General features: G+C 54.6%; 9 protein-coding genes across 10 annotated transcripts; 4 read left to right on the top strand and 5 right to left on the bottom strand.

Moving 5' to 3' along the window:
- Positions 1-1,679: 1,679 nt before the first annotated feature.
- LMH87_006954 (uncharacterized protein) lies at positions 1,680-5,024 on the top strand (the record flags this gene model as incomplete). The annotated part of the gene is made up of 4 exons (XM_056191967.1): positions 1,680-1,728; positions 1,783-1,791; positions 1,854-2,695; positions 2,778-5,024. 4 exons carry the CDS (start codon positions 1,680-1,682, stop codon positions 5,022-5,024), a joined length of 3,147 nt encoding a protein of 1,048 aa, XP_056060233.1.
- Positions 5,025-5,586: 562 nt separating this feature from the next.
- On the bottom strand, positions 5,587-8,238 carry LMH87_006953 (uncharacterized protein; the record flags this gene model as incomplete). The annotated part of the gene is made up of 1 exon (XM_056191966.1): positions 5,587-8,238. The coding sequence occupies one exon, from the start codon at positions 8,236-8,238 to the stop codon at positions 5,587-5,589; it is 2,652 nt and encodes an 883-aa protein (XP_056060232.1).
- Positions 8,239-8,969: 731 nt separating this feature from the next.
- LMH87_006952 (uncharacterized protein) lies at positions 8,970-9,538 on the bottom strand (the record flags this gene model as incomplete). The annotated part of the gene is made up of 4 exons (XM_056191965.1): positions 8,970-9,143; positions 9,211-9,254; positions 9,399-9,434; positions 9,490-9,538. The coding sequence occupies 4 exons, from the start codon at positions 9,536-9,538 to the stop codon at positions 8,970-8,972; spliced, it is 303 nt and encodes a 100-aa protein (XP_056060231.1).
- Positions 9,539-11,059: 1,521 nt separating this feature from the next.
- LMH87_006951 (uncharacterized protein) lies at positions 11,060-13,025 on the top strand (the record flags this gene model as incomplete). Its single annotated transcript, XM_056191964.1, has 5 exons — positions 11,060-11,065; positions 11,213-11,463; positions 11,531-12,805; positions 12,913-12,942; positions 13,001-13,025. The coding sequence occupies 5 exons, from the start codon at positions 11,060-11,062 to the stop codon at positions 13,023-13,025; spliced, it is 1,587 nt and encodes a 528-aa protein (XP_056060230.1).
- Positions 13,026-13,124: 99 nt separating this feature from the next.
- LMH87_006950 (uncharacterized protein) lies at positions 13,125-14,539 on the bottom strand (the record flags this gene model as incomplete). Of its 2 annotated transcripts, none has more annotated exons than XM_056191962.1 (2): positions 13,125-13,424; positions 13,478-14,539. In XM_056191962.1, 2 exons carry the CDS (start codon positions 14,537-14,539, stop codon positions 13,125-13,127), a joined length of 1,362 nt encoding a protein of 453 aa, XP_056060229.1. The 2 variants fall into 2 exon arrangements, with proteins under 2 accessions (XP_056060229.1, XP_056060228.1); XM_056191961.1 differs by having other exon boundaries at positions 13,514-14,539.
- Positions 14,540-15,619: 1,080 nt separating this feature from the next.
- Positions 15,620-17,740, top strand: LMH87_006949 (uncharacterized protein; the record flags this gene model as incomplete). The annotated part of the gene is made up of 6 exons (XM_056191960.1): positions 15,620-15,731; positions 15,789-16,543; positions 16,599-16,743; positions 16,807-17,045; positions 17,099-17,275; positions 17,648-17,740. 6 exons carry the CDS (start codon positions 15,620-15,622, stop codon positions 17,738-17,740), a joined length of 1,521 nt encoding a protein of 506 aa, XP_056060227.1.
- Positions 17,741-18,023: 283 nt separating this feature from the next.
- Positions 18,024-18,860, bottom strand: LMH87_006948 (uncharacterized protein; the record flags this gene model as incomplete). Its single annotated transcript, XM_056191959.1, has 4 exons — positions 18,024-18,318; positions 18,389-18,507; positions 18,576-18,634; positions 18,713-18,860. The coding sequence occupies 4 exons, from the start codon at positions 18,858-18,860 to the stop codon at positions 18,024-18,026; spliced, it is 621 nt and encodes a 206-aa protein (XP_056060226.1).
- A 748-nt stretch (positions 18,861-19,608) lies between these two features.
- On the bottom strand, positions 19,609-21,630 carry LMH87_006947 (uncharacterized protein; the record flags this gene model as incomplete). Its single annotated transcript, XM_056191958.1, has 2 exons — positions 19,609-20,724; positions 20,782-21,630. The coding sequence occupies 2 exons, from the start codon at positions 21,628-21,630 to the stop codon at positions 19,609-19,611; spliced, it is 1,965 nt and encodes a 654-aa protein (XP_056060225.1).
- A 1,257-nt stretch (positions 21,631-22,887) lies between these two features.
- Positions 22,888-25,736, top strand: LMH87_006946 (uncharacterized protein; the record flags this gene model as incomplete). The annotated part of the gene is made up of 4 exons (XM_056191957.1): positions 22,888-23,012; positions 23,067-23,094; positions 23,161-25,360; positions 25,522-25,736. 4 exons carry the CDS (start codon positions 22,888-22,890, stop codon positions 25,734-25,736), a joined length of 2,568 nt encoding a protein of 855 aa, XP_056060224.1.
- Between the last annotated feature and the right edge of the window lie 47 nt (positions 25,737-25,783).

Below are 25,783 nucleotides of genomic sequence, written 5' to 3'. Positions count from 1 at the left end.
GCCTGAACGCAGGCACTTGCCCGAGCCTAAGGGAAGGCATTAAAGTCCGGTTCGGCCCCAAAAAACTCCGGTGTTCTAGGAAATATACGTGCAGAGTCGCGAAGCGAGCCACTCGCGAGGAGCCGACTTTGCGAGTTCCGTATGTGCAAAATGAAGAACACGCTTTTGAGCTGTGTGCAGTATGAGTCTCAAAAGAGGCGGCAATTAGTTACGCAACTGATGCTTGATGGGTCGCCAACGATGTGTCATTGCAATCGGCGCTCAAAGAGTCCACTGGACTTGTTGAGATCATTCGCCCACTGCAGCACCGCAGGAAGTCCGCACCGGAATGGTGTGGTGGGCTGTAATTATTGGTATCAGCGTGTTTGGGGTTGATGCTGGCAATAGGTAACCAATGTAGTTAGTTGGTTGAATCGTTGTCCCGTTTGCGGTAGCTTGTGTGACCGTCGTCTTGGCTTCAGCAAGCCACCGATCCTTCCTCGTACCATTCGGAAAGAGACAAGCGACCTTGACATATCAAATCGACCAAATTTCACGGTTAGCTTGTGAAATCTATAAACGCTGACCAGCATGATCGCGTTGTTCGCCGGCCATCTCATCACTACTCCCCGTTGCGCACCCCTCCCACGCCGAAACAGGGTATCGCAGGCCAAGACAGCCAAAACCCCGTGGCGCGCACTGGTTTACCATCACCAATCACTCCATTGGTTTTACTCATGTTTTTTTCCCGGGCGGAGCCATAACCACATCGGACTGACTGGGGTACGGTAACGTTAGCACACCCTCGGGGCCGCCGGCCGAGCGAGCGGGCCTGTTAATGCGCCACAGTGCCAATGAATGGGCCACGCAACCAACGTTTAGCTTGCAAGGAAAAGTCCTTTCATTTCAGGGCGCATTTTTTTGGTGGCCAAGTACCGTGCTGGGTACGGTATTTGTGTGAGCCACACTTGCTGGACGACCGTCTCAGCCCGGACTTGTCACTCACTGCCGCACCGCCGGAAATGCTGACCACTGTTGCCCATTGCGGCGCCGTGACCACACACGAATAGAATTTTACCCTCAATGCCACTAACTAGCCTGATCGAACCGGAGTCTTGACATTCTTCCTAGCTCGCTTGTCTATTTTCTGACCCGCCGCCTCGTCATGCGTGGTGCGAGCTAGGTTTCGTGTAACACCGAGTAGTTAGCTACCTACCTAGCTAGCTGGTCAGGTACTGTAGCTTCCCGCATATAAGCTGGAGGGGCCCTCCGCCGTCGTCGACCAGCATTTTATATTCCAGAACTTTATTCTTTGGCCAACTCTATCAATACATCAATTGGCAGCGATACTCCTGGCCTCCATTTCATCTCCGTACTCTCTTGTTTTCCGAAAACGAAATCTATGCCAACCTCACCTACGCTATAGACTGGCAAGCACTGCAACGACCATAGTGAGAGCTCTCGCCGTCTGGTATGTGCCCCTCTCGCTGTCGCTGCTTCCACCAAACACCGAACAGACGCTGGACAGCGTTCTTCATACAGCCTGCGCACCTTGTCACTTTGCCTATGCCCTCATCAAATTGATCATTGCAGTCCCACAATCTTCAGCAGTTCATTATCCTCAGGCTGCCAATTTGCTAACATGCTCTGCTCGACCCCAGACGACCGAAATACCCTCCCCTCGAAACAATACCTTCACAATGGCCGAGTCCATCCCCATTCCCGAGCCCCCGGGTCTGCCATTCATTGGTAATCTCGGTGAGATGCGAACTAGTCCGATCAACGACCTGAAGCGTCTTGCAGACACATATGGTAAGTGACCTTGGCTTAAGACGGTCCTCCATGGTAGCCCACTAACATCGACCGCGCACCAGGCGAAATCTATCGCATGCGCCTGGGTGGTAGCGCTTTTTGTGTCGTGAGCTCCCGAGAGCTTGTAAACGACGCCTGCGACGAGCGTCGCTTCAAGAAGACCATCGCCGGTTCGCTTGGCAAGGTTCGCAACGCCGTTCACGATGGCCTCTTTACCGCCGACTCCGAGACTGAACCAAATTGGGGCAAAGCGCATCGCATTCTCATTCCCGCTTTTGGTCCCCTCTCTATCCGCAACATGTTTGACGAGATGCACGACATTGCCTCTCAGATGGCCATGAAGTTTGCCCGCCACTCGGGTGACCGCATCAACGCCTCAGACGACTTCACCCGTCTCGCCCTCGACACAATCGCCCTCTGCGCCATGGACTATCGCTTCAACTCGTACTACCGCGAGGAGCTTCATCCCTTTGTCCAGTCCATGGGTGACTTCCTGACAGAGTGCGGCGCCCGTGGCCGCCGCCCTCCATTTGCACCCAAGTTTTTCTACCGCACTGCCGACGAAAAATACGAGCAAGATATCAAGACGATGCGCGATGTCGCCGACGAAGTTGTTGCCAGCCGCAAGAAGAACCCTAGCGATCGAAAGGACCTGCTCACTGCTATGCTTGACGGCAAGGATCCCCAAGACGGACAGAGGCTTACTGATGCAAGCATTTCCGACCAGCTTATTACCTTCCTCATCGCTGGCCACGAGACCACTTCAGGAATGCTCTCCTTTGCTTTTTATCAGCTTCTCAAGCATCCTGCCGAGTATCGCAAGGTTCAAGAAGAAGTTGACTCCGTCGTGGGCAGAGGCCCAATTACTGTTGAGCACATTTCCAAACTTACCTACATCCAAGCTGTACGTTTTTAGCTCTTTATCACTGCCATTGACGGTTTGCTGTCTGCATACTTGGACGCACCGCTAACAGATCTTCGCCCAGGTACTTCGAGAGGTGCTACGCGTCAACGCATCAATCCCAGCCTTCAGTGTCGAGGCGAAGGAGGATACTCTGCTGGCTGGCAAATACTTTATCCCCAAGGAGCATCGCCTTACTCTGCTCCTTGCCAAATCCCATCTCGACCCCAGTGTGTATGGTGACGACGCTGGTGAATTCAAGCCCGAACGCATGACTGACGATAACTTTGCTCGTCTCAACAAAGAATTTCCCAACGCCTGGAAGCCATTTGGCAATGGAAAGCGCGCGTGTATTGGCAGACCCTTTGCTTGGCAAGAAGCGGTCCTTGCCATGGCCATGCTGTTCCAGAACTTCAACTTCACCCTTGACGACCCCAACTACACCCTGGAGATTCAAGAAACCCTTACCGTCAAGCCTCACAACTTCTTTATGCGCGCATCTCTCCGTCATGGTATGAATGCCACTGAGCTGGAGCACCAGCTCAAGGGTGGCGCGACTCATTCCAAGGCGGGCAAGGCGGCTGAAACCCCAGCTGCTAGCCCGGCTGGTAATGGCAAGCCCATGTCCGTCTTCTATGGCTCCAATAGCGGCACTTGTGAGGCCCTGGCTCAGAGAGTCGCTGCTGATGCTGGTGCGCATGGATTCAAGGTCACTGATATTGGTCCGTTGGACAATGTCAACCAGAAGCTCCCCACTGACCGCCCTGTGGTCATTGTCACTGCTTCGTATGAAGGTGAACCGCCATCCAATGCCGCTCATTTCGTCGACTGGCTTAAGAGTCTCAAGGGCAATGAGTTGCAGAGAGTGGCATATGCCGTCTTTGGCTGCGGCCATCACGATTGGGCTCAGACGTTTCACAAGATTCCCAAGCTTGTCGATGCTACCATGGCCGAGCGTGGTGCCGACCGTATCCTTCCTATGACGGGTACCGACGCCGCTGATCGTGACATGTTCAGTGACTTCGAAACTTGGGAGGACGAGAGCCTGTGGCCCGCTCTGAAGAAGAAGTACGGCGCATCGGAGAACCAGGACGGCCAAAGCACCTCCGGCCTTGTCGTGGAGATTACACACCCTCGCAAGGCGACTCTCCGCCAGGATGTTGAGGAGGCTGCCGTCATCGACACCAAGGTTCTTACCAAGGGATCCCAGGCCGTCAAGAAACACATTGAGATCAGACTTCCAACCGGCATGACCTACAAAGCTGGCGACTATTTGGCCGTTTTGCCATTCAACCCCGCAGCTACTATTGCTCGTGTCTTCCGTCGCTTTTCGCTTAGCTGGGATGCCACCTTCACCATTACCTCCAATGGGCCTACTACATTGCCTACTGATGTTCCGATTTCCGCCACCAACGTTCTCGGCGCCTATGTTGAGCTCAGCCAGCCCGCCACAAAGAGAAATATTCAAGCCATGATTGACTCGAGCGAGGATGAGAAGACCGTGACCGCGCTCAAGGGACTTATCGGAGACAAATTCCCCGAGCTAGTCACTGCCAAGCGACTGTCTGTTCTTGATTTGCTGGAGCAATTCCCGGCTGTCGATCTGCTTTTCGAGTCTTTCCTCGCCATGCTGCCTCCAATGCGCGTTCGACAGTACTCCATCTCGTCTTCGCCTCTGGTTGATCCCACTAGAGTCACCTTGACCTACTCTCTCCTTGACGTGCCCGCCCACTCTGGTCAAGGCCAGCACGTAGGTGTTGCCAGTCACTACCTGTGCTCCCTCCGAGAAGGCGACAGGATTCATGTCGCCGTCCGGCCCTCAGCCGCTTTCCATCTTCCCGCCGACACAGAAAAGACGCCCATCATCTGCATGGCTGCCGGCACCGGCCTCGCCCCCTTCCGTGGCTTCGCCGAGGAGCGCGCGGCCATGATTGCTGCGGGACGCAAGCTCGCCCCCGCCGTGCTCTTCTTTGGCTGCCGCTCGCCCGACGAGGACGACCTGTACGCAGAGCAGTTTGCCGAGTGGCAAAAGATGGGTGCCATTGACGTGCGCCGGGCCTACTCGCGCGCCACGGACAAGTCGGACGGCTGCAGGTACGTCCAGGACCGCGTCTCCAAGGACCGCAAGGACATCTTTGAGCTGTGGGATCAGGGTGCCCGTCTGTACCTGTGCGGCAGCAGAGCCGTCGGCAAGGGCATCGAGGACATTTGCGTCGACATGGTCAAGGACAGCGCGCAGCAGAAGCTCTCCAATATTGTCACTGACGAGGCGGCGCGCGCTTGGCTCGATAATCTGCGCAACGAGCGCTTCATGGCTGACGTCTTTGACTAATTTTGAATGGAAACGGTTTGTTTATGTTTGCATGGAAACGCGACCAAGGAGTAATGAATACCAGAATGTTGTATCTGTTTTATAGTCTATCAAAATCTAAGCTAGGTATTATATAGTATACTCATGAATGAAGTTACAAGTCATTATCAGACTTGTTCTACCGCTCTGTGGTTTATTTTCCGCGCAGCCTCGACGTGTGCACTTGACCGCAAGCACAAAGTCTTATTCTTTCTCCCTCTTCTTGTAATGATGGGTCTATAGGCACATGAGGACTAGACAAGTCATTCGCACAGTAAAGGAACGTGTTAGGTAACAGATACTATTTTTAGAAAAGAAAAAAAGTATGCCATTGGTATCATATTCAACCATTGTCCTCCACCCCTTCCTCCAAGGAAACCCCTCATTTTCATCATCGTGAGCAAACTCGAGAAATAACGATAAAATCTAAATCTATCTGGAAAAAAGTAATACGCAAAAAAGTTACTCGAGGATATTTGTGTATTTTATGCAAGCTAGACCAAAAAAAGCGCAAAAAAAGAACGAAATCTTTCCAGACACGTCTTTAATCTTGGAAGAACTTGATAATCTCACGCAAGTCACGCAGACCTACACCCGATCTGGGGTAGCAAATGTAGACCGACTCGCCGAGCGCGCCAAACTTGCTGCGGAAGCTAGCCTTGCGACGCAGGCCCAGACTCTCGACGATCGAGCTATAGGTGGTGGCGAGGAAGCGGGCGCGGATGCCGTGGAGATGCTCGCCGGCGGTGAGCTTCTGGGAGACGCCAGCGCCAAAGGTGACCTGGCCCGAGACGGCCGAGAGGGCGAGGCTGATGAGCACCTCGATGGCGCCGTTGACAGCGCCGGGAAAGTCGAGCGCCCACTTAACCTGCCACCCGTGCTTGGGCGACAGCTTGGCAAGGACAACCAAGGCCTGAACCTTGCCGTCCTTCTCGGCGGCAAAGTAGCGGCGGTGTTCCTTGTCAACCCATGGCCGAACCTCGGTGAGATGGACCTGCTTGCCCTTGCGGTTGCCCTTCCAGGCCTCGATAGCGGGGTCCGCGCGACGTATAAAGTCCTCGTCCGCCTTAACCTCGTGGACCTTGACGCCTTCGCGCTCGACACGGCGCGCCTTGGGGCCGTCGTTGGAAGCAGCGATCTTGTCGGCGTTAACGCGCTGCTCTTCCGTGCAAGACAGTGTGCGCCACCCCATGTCACGGCCGAGGATCTTTTGCACTTCGTAGGATACGAGCATCCAGATGGGAACAAGGTGCAGCTCCGTTGTGCAGTATTTAATGAAAGCGCTGGTGATGATCCTGTACTGTGAGGCATCACAAAGGGGATCACCGGTGACCATGGCGAATTTGCCCTGTCTCACATAACCAATGGCTGCGCCAGTCTCGTGCCTCCAAATTATGAATCTCTCGTCGAGCCATGATGTGTTAGAAGCATCGCCATAGTTGGCAATGAGCTTCTCAATGGAAGGCGGCGCTTCAAGTGTCTTGGTGGTATCGGCATCGGCGTGGGGTAGAGAGGCATGCTTTCGCTCAGGGAGAGACTTGGGATCACGGTGGAACAGAGATGCGTAACGAACGTCACCGAGTTCGAGCATCCAGGCAACAATTCTCTCCAGACCAAGACCGGCGCCGGCATGGGGTGGTGCGCCGAGGTCGAAAGCAGCAAGGTAGTCTTCCATGCCATCCTCGCCGATGCCAGCGGCGGCAAGGTTGGTTCGAAGCTCCTGAGCATCGTGAATACGCTGGCCTCCAGAGCAAATCTCCTGACCACGGATGAATATGTCGAAAGAGTTGGTCCATAAAGGATCCTCGGCATCTTTGTGGGTATAGAAGGGGCGCGCGCTGGCAGGGAACTTGTCGAGAATGTAGTAGTCGGTGCCGTACTTTTCGCGGACAAGCTCGCCGAGACGCATCTCATCGGGGGTGGACAAGTCCTCTTCCTCGACATTGCGGCCGTCGTCGCGCAGCATCTTTATACCTTCACGGAAATCCAGAATCAAGGTTTCATCGAGATACTTGAATTCCTTGCTAGGCCAGCGCTTCTGCACAACAGCGACCTCGGGCATGGCGTAGACTGCTTTGAAGACGGACTTGAGAAATTCGTCGAGAACATCAATGACCTCGTGGTAGTCATGCTCAATGGCCATCTCAATGTCCAGGCCCGTATATTCTGTCAAGTGGCGATGGGTGTTTGAGTTTTCAGCGCGGAAGACAGGGCCAACCTCGAAAACACGGCCAAAGTCGCCAGAGACGGCCATCTGCTTAGCCAGCTGGGGACTTTGGGCCAAGAAGGCGTTGCGGCCGAAGTAGTTGACCTTGAAGACGGCGGCACCACTTTCAGTAGCGGCGGGCTGCAGCTTGGGGGTGTTGATCTCAACAAAGCCTTGGTTCTCGAGGGTTTCTCTGAATTTGGAGGTGACCATAGAGCGTATGCGGAAGAGGGCGTGATTGGCAGGGTGTCTCAAGTCAAGGATGCGAGCCGCCATGCGGTTGCGCAGAGACTCGGGGGGCTTGTAGTTGCTAAAGGGTGCGTTCTGAGCTGCGGTGACGAGATGCAGTGCTTGGATCTCGACCTCGACGTTTTGAAGTGTAGCAGAGCGAATGGGCTCGGGAGGGGTCTTGAGGGTGCCGTGGACCTGGATCAGGGACTCTGGGTGAAGCTTTTGCACCCAGCTGACCATATCCATGTTGTCGCGGGTAAGTAGACCCTGGACGGAGTGAGTCTGGTCACGGAGCAGAAGAAAGTCGAGGGCCTTGGAAAGCTGACGCTGAGTGTGAATTCGGGCTCTGAAGTTGACCTCTGAGCCGACAGGAAGAGAGGCGAGCTGACTGATGGTGTTGAGCTCCCAAGGATGAGTTGGCCAGTCAGCACTGGAAGTGCTGCGGACGCTATCCATGCTGGAGCGACCTGAGCCCGACGTTTTGCTGAATTCCGAGCCGCCATCGAGGCCAGCGAGAATTCTGCGGGTGGCTTCGGAGTGAACAGCGGCGCGGGATGGTGATTGGGCGCGGACCTCGTCGCGCAGCTCTTGGTGTCTCTTGTCGAGGCTCAATTGATCAAGGCTCATCGTGTCGGGGGTGGGAATGACCATGCTGTGGCGGGCGCTGGTGCTGGTTCGGGGGCTTCCGCCTTTGGGGATGCCAAAGGCAGAAGACACCGGGCTGGTGATGCCCGAATTGTTGCTGTTTGTGTCCGCCATGATGATGGACGGGGTGGGTAGAAGAGCGATGTCGAGAAGAGAAAGGCTGGACGAAAGCAGGGCGAAAGCAGGACAAAATCGAGAGCCAGACGGGAGCTAGGAGCCCTATAGGAAGGAAAATCCCAGTCTCAGGCACGGGTGGCGAGCAGCGGCGACAGGATGAGAAAACGGCAACTCGGCGGCGGCGATGCAGATCGTTGATGTAATAATGGCGCTTGGCAGCAGCAAAGAAATATATATGAGGGAGGTGTGGCGGGCACGGCGGGGTAGCAGGAGCCTGGAGGGGCCACGAGGGGAGCAGAGGGTCCGGTTCCGACAGGGCCGAAAATTGGCACGGGATTTGGTCTTGGCTAGCCTGGGGCTGGCTTGGCTCTGATGCTCTCTGGTGCTTGGATTAGATGGCATAAAATGATTGGTGAAATCGAAGACAGAGAACGCAGGATGAAGGAGAGAGAAATAAAGGAACAAGACGGAATTGGATTAGGAGGAGGAGGAGGAGGGGTTTGCCGAAGCTTTAAAGTAACTGGGTATTTACCTACCACCTAAGTTACCTACCTATCAGATGGCGGGTGGCGGCGGGTGGGCATGAGAAGACAGCTATGGAAGGTCGGGGTTTTGTTTCTCGCGAGCACTTGACACGAGTTCCAAGCACCCAAGTACCTATCTAGCTATTCACTGCTTACTGGTAACTTGGGTGCCTCAACCTCTGCTACCACAGGTATTTTACCCAATTACTGAGCAAAGAAAACTTGGCTTTGGCAGAAATTTGCGGGAGCTTCCAGACCAGCCAGGCAGGCCCAGCCTTGTTGGTGGGCCTGCACCGTCTTCAGCGCTCGTGCTTCTGTAAACGGCAGCCCCGGGGCTTGCCGGCGAATTGCCACAGCGCTCTTGTCCGCTACCGCTACCTAGGAGAAGCTTGTTTGTAAGGCTGGGCTTTGATGACCAAGCACACAATGGGCTGCTGCTGCTTACCGTCAATTTCATCAGCATCTTGTCTGGCCTGGCTGTTCCGACACCTTTGAGAGCAAAATGTGTTCAAATTCCTTTATACATGTGAACAGCGCAACTCCTCTTCCGTTTAATTTTCTCGTTCGCGCAGACGTGGCAGCTGCCACGGACTCGGCATGCAGCGGGCTCCCGCTAAAAGTCCGCCACGGTACCTACCCAACTTATCAAGGCAACCTTCCGGGCAATGGCTTCAACGGTCCAGTCAATCAATCAAATGTACGGATACAGTGGCAAGTGGCTCACCGACGGACGGCCTGCCACGGCGCTTCCTAGGTAGTTCCGTGGCCCACATTTGGCACGGCCAGCAAATGCTGTTTCCGGCACTGCCGTAATTCGCTTCTAATTCTTGCACGATCCAATTCTGATTCTTTTTTTTCTTTCTTTTTTTTGGCTCAAGTGACCTTGGATTTGATCATGGTTGTAAATCTCGTGATGCACCCTACAGGATTTTCCTGGCCATGATTCAGGGTGCTCGTTGCAAAGTGACGCCTCGAGAACAGAGTACCGGTATCAGCCGGATGTGGATGCGAACCACTTGTCTGCTCTACCACCAGGGAATTCAAGATGCCTTGATGCTTGATTGCTCAATATTAGAGGCTTACCGGTATTGTACTAAACATTGGCATTTTGTAAGCCTCAAACACAATGTTCAAACAAGTACTGTTTCGCGAGTGTGATCTGGACTTGGTCAAGGTATGCTGGTTGTAGGTTGTTTCCGTGTGGTGCGGCGATCATGCCCGCCCTTCTAGCGCCCGAAGCTGCCGAGACAGACGGCAGCACACAGTCCACCAGGAGCAAACTCATGCCACACCTGATTAGATCATCTCAACCCCGAATTTTAACTTCAAGAGCCATCCTCGTGAAGCCAGGAACGCGCGGGACGCGTCCCGGGCGCATAATTTCCACGATATGCTGGCCGTCTTCCGCGTCTCTCCGTGGTCCTTGTCCTTGCTAATGTGCCACTCTATGGGTAGACCTGCAAGAGAGGACATTGCAGCGCACATGACCCAGACGCGATTCAAGATGCCATGACACCCACGTAGGTGACGGCATCGTCGGAGCAAAGGGGCGGCACCTGACGACCAGACTGCAATCCGTAGAGCCTTGGGCATCAACCATTGTTTCACACTTAAACCGCCTTGGCCTGTCATCTTGAATTGATCCATCATTGTTACGTCCCTACCCTGGTTGCCTGCAATAGTCGGCATGCTATCGTGATGGGGGTCTACCGTGGTGCTGGCGCTCTGAATGCGCTGGCGCTGGCGCCGGCACCGTCATCGTCGACGTCAGACGTGGATGCTTCATGTACGACACACTGTGGCCCATGCTCCAAGCGCAGAAATAGATGCGATTGCCAGCCATCCCACCAGATTCAGCGAGACCGCCATGTCCACCGATTATTTCCATGTCGGATTTTTCTGGACATCTACCCTCCTCGTATTGGGCTTTTGCACTCCATGTTGGCGCGAAGGAGAACTACTCAGCAGGAGGAGCAGCTCGAGGCCAATACGGCGGCATCCATACGTCATCACGCTAGTGTCAAGCTGCCGAGTACTGAGTACGAATACGGAAGCGCAGCTGCCCTGAACAGGACATCCGCCACGGGCACATCGCTGCAGGAGGGCGTTTCGCGCAGTGCGCACTGCGCAGCATGCAATTAATTGCCTTTGCTTTTTGGATGCATCCGCCCTGCCTTGCCTGCTTCGCGCAGCAGGTGTCTGATGTCTGGGACGCTTCGATGGAATTTCTGTTGTCAACATCCGTCAGTTGTCTACGTGTCTGGTATGCCGACCTGCGTCAAACCAACCCCATCATGCTGGTAAGATCTAGGTACTGGGTAGATTTACTGGGACATTTATCCACTGAGCTGCAGACGCAAGCCGCTCTCGGCGTCACACCACTTTGGCCACACCACCTACTACTACCTAGGTAGTACTGTCACTCACTGCCACTGACACTGCCCCAGTTGGCCAATCCAGCAGTCTCTCAATCGCCGCTCTCGCGCCGGCGCTCGCTCTGCCCCAGCGCCTCACTCGGCCCTGAAATCCAGCGCCACGCTGCCCTTTTTCAACTCTCAACAACCCCCCCAATCCCTCCCATCTGCACAGATCGTCGCACATACCCGGGCTCGTCATTCTTTCATCAACAATTCTGCGCTTGTCGAATCTCTGTTGCACACGCACGCGACTGCCCCCTCGCCAGCCCAGGCACCCTCAGGTACCGACCACTAGTTACCACCACACACACCCCTGGCCGCCCGCGCTATGCCCTTCCTGCCCACCAGCGTCGAGGCTGGTGACAGTCCTGACGAAAACGCCATCCTCATCGAGTCCCAACCACACAACAAAGGCGGCAAGGCCACCCAGGCCGTGCACGATCAAATACCAACAATAATTGAGCCGACTGCCGTTCAGCTCGAATCCTCCAACAATTATGAGCACCTGGAAAAGGTCCCCAACGTCGTCGAGGCTGACAGGGTCGATTACGTCAACCCTCTCGCCAACAGTTCGCGATGGTACATTTCCATGAGAGCGCATGCCATTCGCTCTGCTGCCGGCTTTGCCTTTGGCCTCGCCAATCGAACCGTGCCCGCTCCTCCGCTGCCCTCTAAATCCATTTGGCTCGACTCTACCCTGTCCGAGTTTCCCGGCAAGGACAAGATCAAGGTTGACGTTTGGACCCCGCCGCGCCTTGCCCTCAAACCCCGTGCCGCCATCATCAACTTCCACGGAGGCGGCTGGATTCTCGGCGCCGGTACTGACGATGCCCGCTGGGCCTCTGCCGTCATGACCTCCATCGATGCCGTCGTCTTCTCCGTCAACTACCGACTAGCCCCAGGTCATCCCTTTCCCACGCCCATCGAGGACTGCGTCGACTCCATCCTGCAGATTGCTGCTCGCGCGGAAGAGTTCGGCTTCGATCCCAACCGCATCATTCTGTCCGGCTTTTCTGCCGGCGCATCAAACGCGTTCAGCAGTTGGGTTGTGCTGCAGGAGCCTCAGCGATGGGACTACAAGCTGCCCGAGCCTGTGCCCAACATCGCCGGCCTCGCCCTCTTCTACCCTGTTCTCGACTGGACGTATACACGCCCCGAGAAGCGCAGCACTTGTCATCGCCCCGACTTGACACTGGGCCCTGGTTTGACGGATCTGATTGACGTCTCTTACGTCTATCCTATGATTCCCAGAAAAGAATGCGATGACTGGCGCCTGTCCCCCGGCCTCATCGACGATGCCACCATCGCCAAGCTGCCGCCCATGCATTTGTGCCTGTGCGAGTACGACATGCTGCTTCAAGAAGGATTGCGCTTTGCCAAGCGTGTTCGCTCATGTCCGAACAAGACGCTGACGCTTCGCGTCGTCAGTCAGGAAAAGCATGCATGGGATAAACCTCTACCCATGGCTGCGGTTAAGGAAAGTGTGAATGTCGAGTACACTGAGGCAACACTAGCCATGGCTAATTGGCTGGGTCAATATCACGACACTGACAATGACTCGGTGCTCTCGTTGCCCACAAAGCGACTTCGTCTTCGCCCCTCGGCCTACTTTAAGCGCTCTCGGTCGGCTGAGTAGCCGAGCTCATATATGCCATGTTTTTTTTTTCTCTCGCTTGTTTTCCTGCCTCACTCAGAATATAGAGAAGAGGTTCTCATCATTTTCAAGCAAGGCGTTTGGGTAATTTTGTAAACCATACACGGTTCGTCATGGGCATCATACGGCATACATATAGACTTGTTGCATTAATAGAACCGCAGAAGCAGAAGCATCTTAGCTTCCTGAATTCAATATTATCAACCATTCATCATACAAGCACCATTCAATGCAGTCAACTGGGAAGCAAAGTAAGACTGAACACACCATGCACTTTGGCGGCCGGCCCTACTCGGGCAAAGGTAAATTGCGAACATCCCGGGCAAAGTGGTCGCTCGTCCAGTTGAGATACGACACGACGAGCCACGCCATCCACTCCATCATGATGCGGCCGACCCAACCCGCGGGCGCCGGGGACTTCCACCGCGCCATGGACGTCTTGTGCAGCGCCGCGACGTCAGCGCGCCGCAGCGCCTCGTAGTCGGCAATCATCCGCGGCACGCTGCGCCCGTCCCTCCGAGACAGGACGTGCGCGAGCAGCACGCCGTCCTCGATTGCCACGCCGGTGCTCTCTTCCTGCGGCGGCATCTATTCCCGTGGTCAGCTTTCTCTCTCTCTCTCTCTCTCTCACACACACACACACAAGACTGGGGTTTGGAAGAACAGGGTGAGCTTACAGCGTGCGCAGCGTCGCCGAGCAGCAGAAGCCGGCCCTTGGACCACAGCCCTCCCTCGGGCAGCATGTGCACCGGGTAGAAGAACCAGTCGTCGCACCGCGCCACCATTTCCTCGAGGCAGCCGATGCCGCCTCCCGCAAACATGTCCTGCATCCTGCGCCGCAGGCCCTCCTTGTCGGCGCCCTGCACCGCCCAGCCCTCGCGGCTGCTGCTGCTTTCGGTGTCTGCGCGGACGGACATGACCGCCGCGAGGTACAGGCTGTCCTGCTGGTCGGGCGGCTGGTGGCGCGCCAGGAGGAGCGACTCGGCGCCGTGCTGCAGGAGCGTCGAGTGGTTGACGAGCGGCTCGGCGCCGCCGCCGCTCCGGGTCCAGCGCACGGCGTCGGACGGCGACGCGGGGATGAAGCCGTACGCGACGCACCGGCCCGTGTACGTCTCCGGGCGGCCGGGCTCGACAAAGCGCCGGCGGACAAAGGAGTGTATGCCGTCGCAACCGAGCACGAGTTCGGCATCGATGGTGACATTTGGGGCCGACGACGAAAAAGGAGCACCGTCTTTGCCATGCGTGAAGGCGACCCGCACACCACCCTCGTGCTCCTCGAGGCTCAGGACCTCGGCCCCGTACAGAATCCGCAGCGTCTCCGGGTTCTCGGAGGCGTCGCGGAGCGCGGCGGCCGCTTCGGTCAGGGTCTCGACGACGGCCTGCCGACGCACGCGCAGTGCGTCGACGCCGGGCCACAGCGTCGCGAGCAGCCGGCCGGTGCGGTGCGCGACGAGCTCAATGGCGCTGCCGGCGTGGCCGCGGGCGCGCAGCCGCGCGCCCGCGCCGAGGCTGTCGAGGTAGCGCAGCGCGAGGGGCGTCATGTTGACGGCGCCGCCGATGGTGTGCACGCCGCGGCGCAGCTCGAGGACGGTGATGTGCACAGGCCGGGAGGCGGCGGCGGCGGGATGCCGGGCGATGGCGAGGGCGGCAGAGAGGCCGGCTGGGCCTGCGCCGACAATGACGATGCGAAAGGGATCGCTCATGGTCCCTTTTGGCCAAAGTCTTTCTTCTTATACTCTGTACTAGAAGTAGTTTGTGCTATAGCTCTCCGTGTGCTTTGATTTGACGCTGCATCTGCCAAGATAGACCTATCTTTTACTCTTTTTTTTCAGGCATGGCAAAACAGAAGAATCGGTGGCAAATGACCGCCTCATATACTCTGGAACAGAATTCAGCTCGAAAAAGTACCAATACGATCGAATGCGACGAAAGGCTTCAGCTCCCAGACCCACGCAAGCTCCTACGCAAGCGCGCCATGCTGAATGTACTAGCTCGCCCAACTCCATTCGACGGTCACGCTAAAGATCGAGTCCCTGGATTGAAAGCTGTCGTATTTTCCGCGTAACCTATCAAAAGGTTGGGATGGCTTTGTATTATATTCCGCCACGAGTAGACTTGGTTGCAGGGATTGTGCAGATGGGCCGGGATGGTGGTGCGCGTATGCATGCCCTACCGCCCGAATCCTTCGTGCCCAAGTCACTTCTCTCTCTCGCGCGCGTACCTACATGACGAGGCTGCTTGATCTGGTCGAGGAAACAGGCCCCCCTTTTCAGCCTGGTATCTTTCACATGCACTTGGGAAAAGGCAGCCAAAATTCAGAAGCAAACATGCCGACCTTTGACCGACCAGACCGAGTAAGTGCGGTCGCCGTCAGGATGACCACAATATTTCCAGCAACACACACGGCTCCCCGACCTGGGTTCGGGTTTCTGTGCCAACCCCTCATCCGTTACTTGTAGCATTGGCACTTTTTGGCGCCCTGTGTAACTACATTAGGCAGCGAAGCTTGAAAGAGTGAGAGAGAGAAAATCGGCAAGCATGCGTCGTACGAGGACCGGGTAGGGGGGCCCAGTCCACCTCTGCCATCTGCATCTCACTCTGCCCACTGCGGATAAACGTGCCACGGCCATAGTGCATACGGAGTATTGCGGCTCCTCGATCGCGAAAGCCATCAGACGTTGCTGGTCGATCCAGCATAGGCAGTCCGCCCCTGTTGAGCCCTGCTCTCCCCCCTTCGACACGTGCGTGTGCTTTCCCGCTGTGACAGAAAGGATATCACTGCAATGTCTCAAAAGGACATACATGGTGGTGCTTCATGGCGTGGCCATTTCTTTCTCCCGTTTGAGTGTGGGTTGTGCGCCCGGCCTCTCAGGAGGCACAGTCTCGTCTATGGATGTAAGTAGCCCAGTGGACTTCCAATGAACCAGCCCACTAATGCCGGTACCATGCTAGTTGTATCGACCCCGGATTCTCTGAGCCTAGAAGAAATGACAGAGCCATTTTTGTTTCCTCACGGTGCTATGGGCTCTGGAGGCACCCAGCCTGGCGACGATCAGGTTCTTGTCGGTGACTGGGCTGTTGGTGCACGCTACTTTGTCGAGCCTAAGCCGCCCGGGCCTCGTGTGGAGTGTACTGTCGTCCATGAGGACTGCTTCAACATGTACACGGGCTGCACTGGCTCTGGCCAAGACGCTCTCCGGTATCTTTGGTTCTTCAGTCTGTGGCGCCAGCCCTGGGACCGTGCCAAGACGTTGCAGGGCATCCGTCCGCTACCTCGCGAGGAGTTCTTGTGCAGCAGGCCCGCAGTTTCCTACGTGCTCGACAAACTCGGCATGCCAGACTTTGCATCGTTTCTGCCGTGGGAAATTATTAGCCATGTCTTTGACTTTTCAAAAGACGCTCCGCTGTGGAAAGCGATACAGGCGGTGACGGCTGCGTTGGAGCACCGCCAACAGAGAGTAGACAGCTTTACTTTGGTGCCAGCACTGGAGATTGCATCATGGAAACGCGGCGATGCATATCCAGAGTTAATCGAGGCCTCTGATAAAATGGAGCAGCTAGTCCGCTTTACGATTGACTCGCAAGGAATTGGTCAAATAGACCGCATTGAGAAGGCGTCGCCATTAGAGCCAAGTTTTGCGACACATAAGCATGAATTTCTTGCCGCCGAAGAAGAAGAGCTGCAATTGGTGAAAGTAATCTTCAAGGTCAGTGGCCCAGGCCATGTCAGTCATACACGTGAATGCTCAACGTACTGTATAGAATGGACGGGCGCGTCTTCGTATACCTGATGGCCACCCTGGTTTTACGACTTGGGACATGATGCGCCCGCCTCCGAAGCCGCTGCGTCGTGCAAGTCTTCATGACAAACTTTCTGACTGGGTCGACAACGGTGTAGCGTTGAGTCGTATGTGTGGTCATGCGGTGCCTGCTAACCGATTTCGAGTCTCAGACCTCAGAGGAGCCACAGGCGTAACATTCATCTTTCACAGCACCTTTCTCGTTCAGATCCACGCCCATACCCCAAGGTATCCCATTGCGGGGCTCCCACACGACACGCATATTTTGAAGGAGATTGGAGGATTTCCGATGAATGAGTTTTCAGATCTTGCTTGGGTATATCTCCCACTGCCACCAGGGGATAAGATCTTGTCCATAAGCCTTGGTACAGACGGTCGAACGCAACGTATACGACGGCCCGGCTTGATTGTAGGTAATTCGCATCTGTAAAGCGGCGATGCTTGCTAATCGTCTCATGCTAGGTTCACACCAAGCTGGCTGGAACACTCTTAATTGGTTATCTCATGCCAATAAGTAGCCCGTGCATACCGCTCGGCGAAGAGCCAGATATCCTGTTCACAAGGCTGCAAGCGCCGTTTGTGTCAGGTGTTGGGGCGTACAGCTCGAATCCAATATCAAAACTGCAGTTTTCTGACAAGGTCAGATACTTTCCTAGGGAAATGGCCTTCGCCCAACCCGAAGCTTTCAGGTTAACATCATATGCTCCTCTTGATGATATTATTCGCCTAGATGTGGTCGAGGAGCCAGCAACTGGCAATCCGCGAGGGTTGATTGCTTTTTATGCAAATGGCGCCCAGCGAGTACTCGGCCAGTATCGAATTGGGCATCATCAACTTGAAACATACCTGGAGCCCAGATGCTTGTGCCTGACATTCGAGCGCCCGGGAACCAGGCCAGTGCTGCAGCTAGTTCGTGTGACGGCCAGTCCCAGCTGCGAAGAGGGCCATGAAACGCATGTGCTAATGCGAAGGCGCACCTGCTATCCGCTAACGGGCTTTGTGTGCGCGCAGTTTGACTTCGATTCGATATCGCTTCGCTTCGCGGACCGCGACTTTAATTTGGCTTCCACGCTGGAGGGTCATGTGCCGACACCAATACTCTAGCCCTTTGGAAAAGAAACCTGTAGAAGATGTCGGAACGGGCAGCGCCCAAAGAATGCTGGATTGCTTGCAGACTTGGGACTGATTTCTTAAAATGAGTTTGAAGACTCCCTTTAGTTTGTCAGTCTCCAAATCGTCGCGTTTGTCAAATAGCTTAAGAAATATGCACAGGCAGCTCAAACATCGACTACCTTGCTGGTAAGGTCTAGACATTCGAGCTATTTCGTGGCCTGTAGTATGGTATGAAAAATGGCGTATATTTTTATGCTAGATGCGCTTTCTATATTTACCACTTGGCCTCCTTGCTGTCGAGGAATTGCTTGAGAATACCAACAATCTTGGCGAGAGCAGTGAGGTAGACCTGGAGATCGCTGGTGACCTTGGCGTTGTCGTCGCCAAGTTTGGCGTAAAAGTCCTTGCGGTAGGGGCAAGCGCTCATGGCGGCACTGAAGATGGGCTTGACGAGGAAGCTGTGGTGAGGCTTCAGAGTGCTGCCGTAGGCGGCACGGAAGGAATCGGCGAGCTCTTCGTCGGGCTTGGCCGTATTGGCAGTCAGGGCTAGGCAGGTGAACTCGAGACCACTAAGTGACAAAATTAGCTTTCAGTGTTCTGAGAAATGTCACAATCGGTAGACTAGGGGGGCCAGCGTACCGGACGAGCCAGAGGAGACCCTCGGTGGCAGTGTGCTTCTTGGTCTTGAGTTCGTTGCGGCAGAGGTCCTGGATGTTGTCACCCTCGACGGGAGAGGCGAGCTGACGGTCGCGGATTTTCTGAGTGGTGGCGATGTTAGATGTCACCTCTTTCGATGCAGTGTCCGTGCTCATATCGAAAGTCGTACCTTGATGTTGCCGAGCATGTCGTTCTTGACGGGCGAGAAAGCGACGGAGCCGAGGGCATCTAGCAGGATGCAGCGTGAATTAGCGATATAATCCCTACCCGGAGCCTACCGAAAGATGCAAATAATCTTGTACTTACCAAATATGGTGGTCAGTGACTCGGCAGCCTCGAGGAAGTCGCTGGTGGCAATGGCACGGCCATTGGCCTCGTCAATGGGGACATCGACGAATGACTTCTTGAAGGACTGCACAATGGTGCTACCGGGAGGGATGACGGGAGCGGACATGGCTGCTCTGGGGGAGGTGGTCTCTTTGGGGTGCGGGAGCAAAGAAAAGCGAACTGGAGAAGAAGAAAAAAGAAAGAAGTCACTGAGAGGCTAAGCAGACGACAGAGTGCTAGAGGAAGCTTCGTATCGACAGAGTGGCGGCGGTGTAGTCTGGCCGAATCGTTGTCACAGAGGGGCACTGCCTTGGCTGGTGAGGGGTTCCTCCAGTGCGGGGCAAAAGGGATGGACGAGACGCGTACCTGTGCCGCTAACAAAGCTTCATTAAACCGATGCGATCTGCCAACCCGGGAACAATCCCAAAAAGGGAGAATCAGTATAGAGAAAATTTGAATCAACGTTGCAATGCTAATATGTTAGGAATTAGCCCTAGATTTATTGATTCAGACGACGGCCCGCAGTCGCCTTGTCCATGCGAGGATAGAGTAGCTGAGTTCAATGCATTGGTGTAAATTAGTTAACCAAGGATAGAAGGAAAGACTAGATTGAAAATGAGGATTGACTCCTCTGCACCGTATTTAAAATCCCATGAATTCAGAATAACTAATTACTCATGCAAGAAGTACGAAAAAAACAAAAAACAAAAAAAAAACACAACGCCTCATACAATGCAGTCTACATCCCATGCCCATGAGATAATCTACCTGGTTCTCCTGCACCAGCACGTCTTTCTTACACATCCTAGTAACAAAAAACCGTAACGCCAATAGCAAGGCCCGAATCGATCACGAGAATCGCGCGAGGTCCCGTACTAATCCTCGGGAGAATTATCCGTCGTGACCGTGTCGCCTTCTGACCAGTTCACGGGCAGTTTCCAGCCCTCGAACGGTTCCTCACTAGACTGACATACCTTGGGTGACTGGGAACAAAAACTGAAGTTTTCAGAGTCATCTGCCGACCAATCTCTGGTTTGGCGTGGCGTGTTCCCCTGGTGCCAGTCGACGGAGCAGTCGTCAGACCACGAGTGCATGTCTTCGTGAGCCGCTCTGCGGGCAGTTGGAGCCGCAGAAGTGTAACCGCTATTAACGGTTGGCGAGCCGAGGGAAGTGACGGTAAGACTTTCGTGGCCCGTAGAAGTTCCGAAAAGAGGTGACCTTGTATCGGTGTAGCCACTAGCAAAGGTCTGTGAACTCAGAGCAGTGATAGTGCGACTTTCATCGTCCGTAGCCGCGCCGTTGAAAGTCGACCATGTATCATTACCGCTGCTGTAGTCGGTTGTTGAGTACGTGGTAGCAAAGTACGAGCTCTGGGGTCTCTGTATCCGGTCGCTCGGGGGCGGGAGAGCCATGGCAAGAACGTGGCAGCGTGCGGCAGATAGACGGTTTTCGGGAATCACCTGAAGCATGTATTTGGCTACAAATTCTGCCATGGTGCCACTATGGATTGCCAGATAGCAATTAAGCCGACGGACAATGGCTTGGCAGTAGTCGTCGCAATTGCCTGGGGCAGTAGGGTCACGGCTCATAAACAAATAACCGAAAAGGAGCTCATATACGAGCGCGCCCAGCGCCCATATATCGACAGCGCCGGTGTAGCCCTTGTCAGTCCAGATCTCTGGGGCCATGAAATCAGGGGTGCCACACCAAGTCTGAAGCCTCGCGATATTTTTGGCGAGTCCAAAGTCGGCAATTTTGATCTGCAACGGGTTTCGGGACAAGACGAGAATATTTTCGGGCTTCAGGTCACGGTGAGCCACACCTAGGCCATGAGCAAAACTCAAGCCAGCAAGAGATTGTTGTAAAACCTCGAGAATCTCGCCGGCACTCAACTGGTTCTCAATATCCGACAGCGTGCCCCCTGGGCAGTACTCCAGATACAGTGTTGGTATAGAGGAGAAGTCGGAGTCGATTAATCTCAAAATGTTTTCCTAGTACAGGTTAGCGCATGGGTCAAGGTCAAGCGGAGGAGCTGGCCCTGAACTTACGTGGCGAAGCTGGTTCATGATTTCGGCTTCTTGCATCCAGGTATCCTCGCGGAAATCAGCTAAGGGTTGCTTGAGAACCACCTCTTCTCCAGTACTGACGTTCCATCTATAGGTTGCAGTCCCACTCGAACCATTTCCGAGTTTCTTCAGGAGATGTATGGCATCATCCTGCGCGGTGGATGGTGGCTTTTTTCCTCTTCGTAATCCTAACTGGGACTGGACGCGACAGTGAATGCGAAGCTGAAGAGAGCCGGAATCTTGAGCGCCTCGACGAAATCTATCGACCTTGTCCCTGTGCTCAGCTTCTCTTATGCCATGGTTTTCGTGAACGAGCCAAAGGCTCAACTCATCGCTGACTCTGATGACGATCTGCTCACGGCTCAAGTCGTTGATGCCCCCAACCAGCCATTGGAATTTGCGACGGACTCCCTTTCCTTTATCGCCGAATGTGACCTGAGTACCGTTGAGGGAGTTCAAGTCCTTGACTATTAGACGCCGCTGATCATCGAAGCCGATGCTGAAGTGGAATCTGCTTATGCAGCCTGTGTCGGGCAGCCTGACATCGCTTGCCTTGTCACAGCCAAATATCAGTCCATGGGACGTCTTCGGCAATTTGTCGAACGAGATTGGAATGTATTGGTCGCATTGCGATTCTTTAGGCGTGTCGGTATAATCTTGTGGCGTCAGCGTTGTCAGGCCTGCATGCCACTCGAACTGAGCTGCCATCGGCAAATTCTGTCGAGGCATTTCCTCGAAGCGACTCAGTGTGATGGTGCCTTCCTTAGTCTCCACAAAGAATCTGCTGCGCGGCAAAGCATAAAGGCGTGCGATAGCATTGTTGGTGTCCATTGTGTAATGTAGGTACTGCTTTTAGCGACTGGCAAGCTTGTTCAGAATCTCATCCTAGTAGTGGGAGGAGGCGGTATTTATGAGCGGAAATGAGCGTTTGCTCCGTATCATATGTTTCAATCAGGTATGTGAAAGACCGTTTCGAAAATGGCTTTACAATTCATCTGCATAGTCCTGACTAAAGAAGCTCTTTGTGATGAAAGCTCTTTGTAATGGAGGCCATCAAAGCCGTGTTTAGATATTTGGGCAAACATTGGCGGGAAATGACAATCACTTCGTTTTCTGCGATCAAGGAAACAGACGAAAATACCAGTATGAAGGCATGCTGGGCAATCGCAAGGACAGAAACATTTGCGACAAGCAGAGCGCAATTGTTGCAGGTCCGCGTCAGGAAGATGGTGCCAGTCGATGTGTTCTTTTCGGAACTTTGCAATCATCTGACGCCATTTCGCGCATGACGAACTCTATAGGCCCGTGTCTTGAGGTAGTGAATTTTTGAGGGCAGGATTTCACGTAACGGAAGCAAGCTCATGGTGAGGCCGAGTCGTGATGTGCCTACCAATTTACCAGCAGAGGTTTGGCGGGGCATAACTTGCCTACCAGAAGGCCGGTGACGTCAGGGCGAACGAGGCTTCTCCAAGACTTGGATGTGGCTGGGCATGGCTTGACGCCGTTGAACAGTCACGAGCCAGACTTAAATTAATTTGGCTACGAGATGCAGCAGACCCGACGGTGCCGACCCTTCGACATCTTCTATTCTCATTGGCTTAATTGGGGACACGGCAGCTGAAAATGATGCCATTGCTGGTGCTTTCGGTGCTGATCGTGATGGCACCCCGGCTCCGCCCTGGATTTTCAGTGACGTTTCGTGTATCCAGCCGTGCCAACTGCCCTGACGAACCCATCAAATGAACCCCGCTGCCTACCTAGGTACCTACCTAAGCTTAAAATAATCGTCGTAACCGCCCCCCCCCGAGCCTGCCTGCCTGCCTGCCTGCCTGCCTGCCTGCCCCAGCTTGTGCGCTTGAACGGGGGGGAAATAAAGCTACCTCTGAAATTTGTTAAACCTTGCCAGCTACACCTACATACATGGCTGCGACTAGGCATCAGAGTATTCTTACTATCTGTTCTGCATCTTCCTGGAGTCCTCGTCTCGCTCTGTAGCATTACCCCGCCATTGCCGCACCTGCGCGCAACACCACACCACAGTAAACGCAAGCATCTCCAGTGTTTCAGTTGTCCGCCGCCGCCGCCGCCATGACGGGATCCGGCGAGAAGGGCGAGTCCGGAGGCAATGCCTTTACCAACTTCGTGGGCGACATGAAGGAAAAGCTCCATGATTCAAAGCTTCACGATGTCAAGGTGGCCCTCCACCACAAAAAGTAGGCCCCGCTGTCACCAAGTGCTGCGCGCCGTTTTGTCTAACTTCTTTTCAGAAATCAATTCGGAAAGATCGGTAACATAGTAAGCCCATTCACAGTCAATTGAACTTCAAGGAACAAGCGAGCAGAAGAGCTGACCGGACCGTAGTTCAACCACAACCATCGCCATGATGAAGCGCACGAGCAGGCATGCGACGAAAAGCGAACAGCTGCCTGCGACTCCCACCGCTTCGAGTCATACTTTCCGGAGCGAGACGGCAACCTCGTCAAGTGGTATGTCGACGGACGCGACTACTTCTGGGCCGTCTCGGTCGCCCTCGAACAAGCCACAGAGTCAATCTACATCGCCGACTGGTGGCTGTCGCCAGAGCTCTTTCTGCGCCGCCCCCCGCACTACAAGCAAGAATACCGCCTGGACCAGATCTTGAAGCGCAAGGCTGAAGCTGGCGTCAAGATCTTCGTCATGGTTTACAAGGAAGTCGAGGCCGCCTTGACTTGCAACTCCATCCACACCAAGCACGCGCTCCAGGCGCTATGTCCCGAAGGCACTCCTGGCCACGGCAACATTCGCATCCTGCGCCACCCTGACCACAATCCATTTGAAAATGTGGCCGATACTACCATGTACTGGGCCCATCACGAGAAATTCATTGTCATTGATTATGCCATCGCCTTCATCGGTGGTCTCGATCTCTGTTTCGGCCGTTGGGACGCCCACCACCACCCGCTTGCCGATGTCCACCCAGAAGGCGTCACTGAGGAAATTTGGCCAGGACAAGATTTCAACAACAACCGCGTCATGGATTTTCAAAAGGTCGAGGACTGGCAGCAGAATGAGTTGAGCAAGGCATCGTACGGCCGTATGCCATGGCACGACGTCGCCATGAGTGTCATTGGGCCTTGTGTGTACGATATCGCGGAGCATTTCGTTCTGCGCTGGAATTTCACCAAGCGCGACAAGTACAAGCGCGATGAGCGCTACGACTGGATTGTTCTCGAAGGCCGCGAAGGCGAAGACGAAGACTTGGTTGGCGTGCAGAGGCCTAAGCATCCTTGTGGCGACTACGTCAAGCATCCGCTGACGTCTCTTGCTACCAAGAACCTCGATAACAGAGGCACTGTCCACGCCCAGATTGTTCGCTCCAGCGCCGATTGGTCGAGCGGCATACTTACGGAGCATTCTATTCAAAATGCCTACTGCGAGGTTATTCGCAAGGCTGAGCATTATGTCTACTTGGAAAACCAATTCTTCATCACTGCTACTGGTGAGAATCAGAGTCCAATCCACAACACAATCGGTCGGGCAATGGTCGAGGCCGTGCTGAGAGCCGCCAAGGAGGAGCGTAAGTTCCGCATCATCGTCCTGATTCCGGCTATTCCTGGATTTGCGGGTGATCTGCGCGACAACGCTGCGTCTGGAACTCGTGCTATCATGGACTACCAATACAAGTCAATCTGTCGTGGCGAACACTCCATCTTTGGACAGATCAAGGCACAGGGTGTCGATCCCAGACAGTACATTTTCTTCTTCAACTTGAGATCCTACGATCGTCTTAACAAAACCAAGGCTCTTGTGGAGGCCGAAGAAAAGTCTGGCGTCAAGTACCAGGATGTGCAGCGAGCAGAAGCCGAGGAAATCATGAAGGAAGGTATCCACGGCACCAATGATGCCGGCCACAATGAGAGAGACGAGCATATGGGCACTCTTGCGCAACAGAAATCCAAGGAAAAGGCGGCCGTGGTGGAAAGTGCCATGGAGGCAAAGCGCAGATTCGAAGCAGAAATGCCAGAAGAAAAGGACACAAAGCTACCATCGCTGGCGCACCATGCCATGGCTGGTCAGGGTCCCATCACCGAGGAGCCTTGGGATGATGAGGACGACAAGGAGCTGGAAATCCGAAACTGGATCCAGGAAGAATTGTATATTCATTCAAAACTTCTCATTGCCGACGACCGCGTCGTGATTTGCGGCTCCAGTAATATCAATGACCGCAGCCAGCTCGGGTACCACGACAGCGAGCTGAGCATTGTCATGGAGGACACACGCAGAATCCCGAGCAGCATGGACGGCAAGACATTCGAAGCCGGCTATCATGCGGCCACACTTCGCCGATACCTGTGGCGCGAGCACTTGGGACTGCTGCCACCCCAAAACTTCGACGCGGCTGACGACATCAACGCTCAGCCGCCAAGTGTGAACCCCGAGAACGACATTTACGACCAGGACGAGAGCTACAAGTTTGTCGAGGATCCACTAGGCGATGAGCTTTGGGACCTTTGGACCAGCCGCGCAGACAGAAATACGGAAATATTCCGTCACTTGTTCCATTGCGATCCAGATGATCATAGTAAGTTACAGCCATCTGCCCCACCACGCCTGATCCCCGAGCGCCCGCATCTGCGACAAGACATTTGCGGCTGGGACATTTATAGACTTCTTTTTTTGTTTTTGTTTTTTTGCTTTTACTCTAGTGACGGGTCGATCGTTAACCTTATGATGTGTCTCTAGTCAAAACATTTGAGGACTATGACCGATACCTCCCGCCGCGGGGTGTCAAGGCGGGCCACATATTTGACCAGTTTATGCCGGCCGCCGACGCGCGAGCCAAGCTGGATGAGATCAAGGGCCACCTGGTGTGGATGCCGATGGACTTTTTGCAGGATGCCGAGATGGCCGAGAGGGGCCTGCAGGTCAATTCGTGGACGGAGAGTGTGTACACGTAGACCATGGTCAAAGCATCGAGACGGGGCGTTGCGCGTGGGCCAGCGCC

This window comes from Akanthomyces muscarius, chromosome 1 (assembly GCF_028009165.1).
Source record: "Akanthomyces muscarius strain Ve6 chromosome 1, whole genome shotgun sequence".
Classification (NCBI taxonomy): domain Eukaryota; kingdom Fungi; phylum Ascomycota; class Sordariomycetes; order Hypocreales; family Cordycipitaceae; genus Akanthomyces; species Akanthomyces muscarius.
This window is presented reverse-complemented; position numbering and strand designations above follow the sequence as displayed.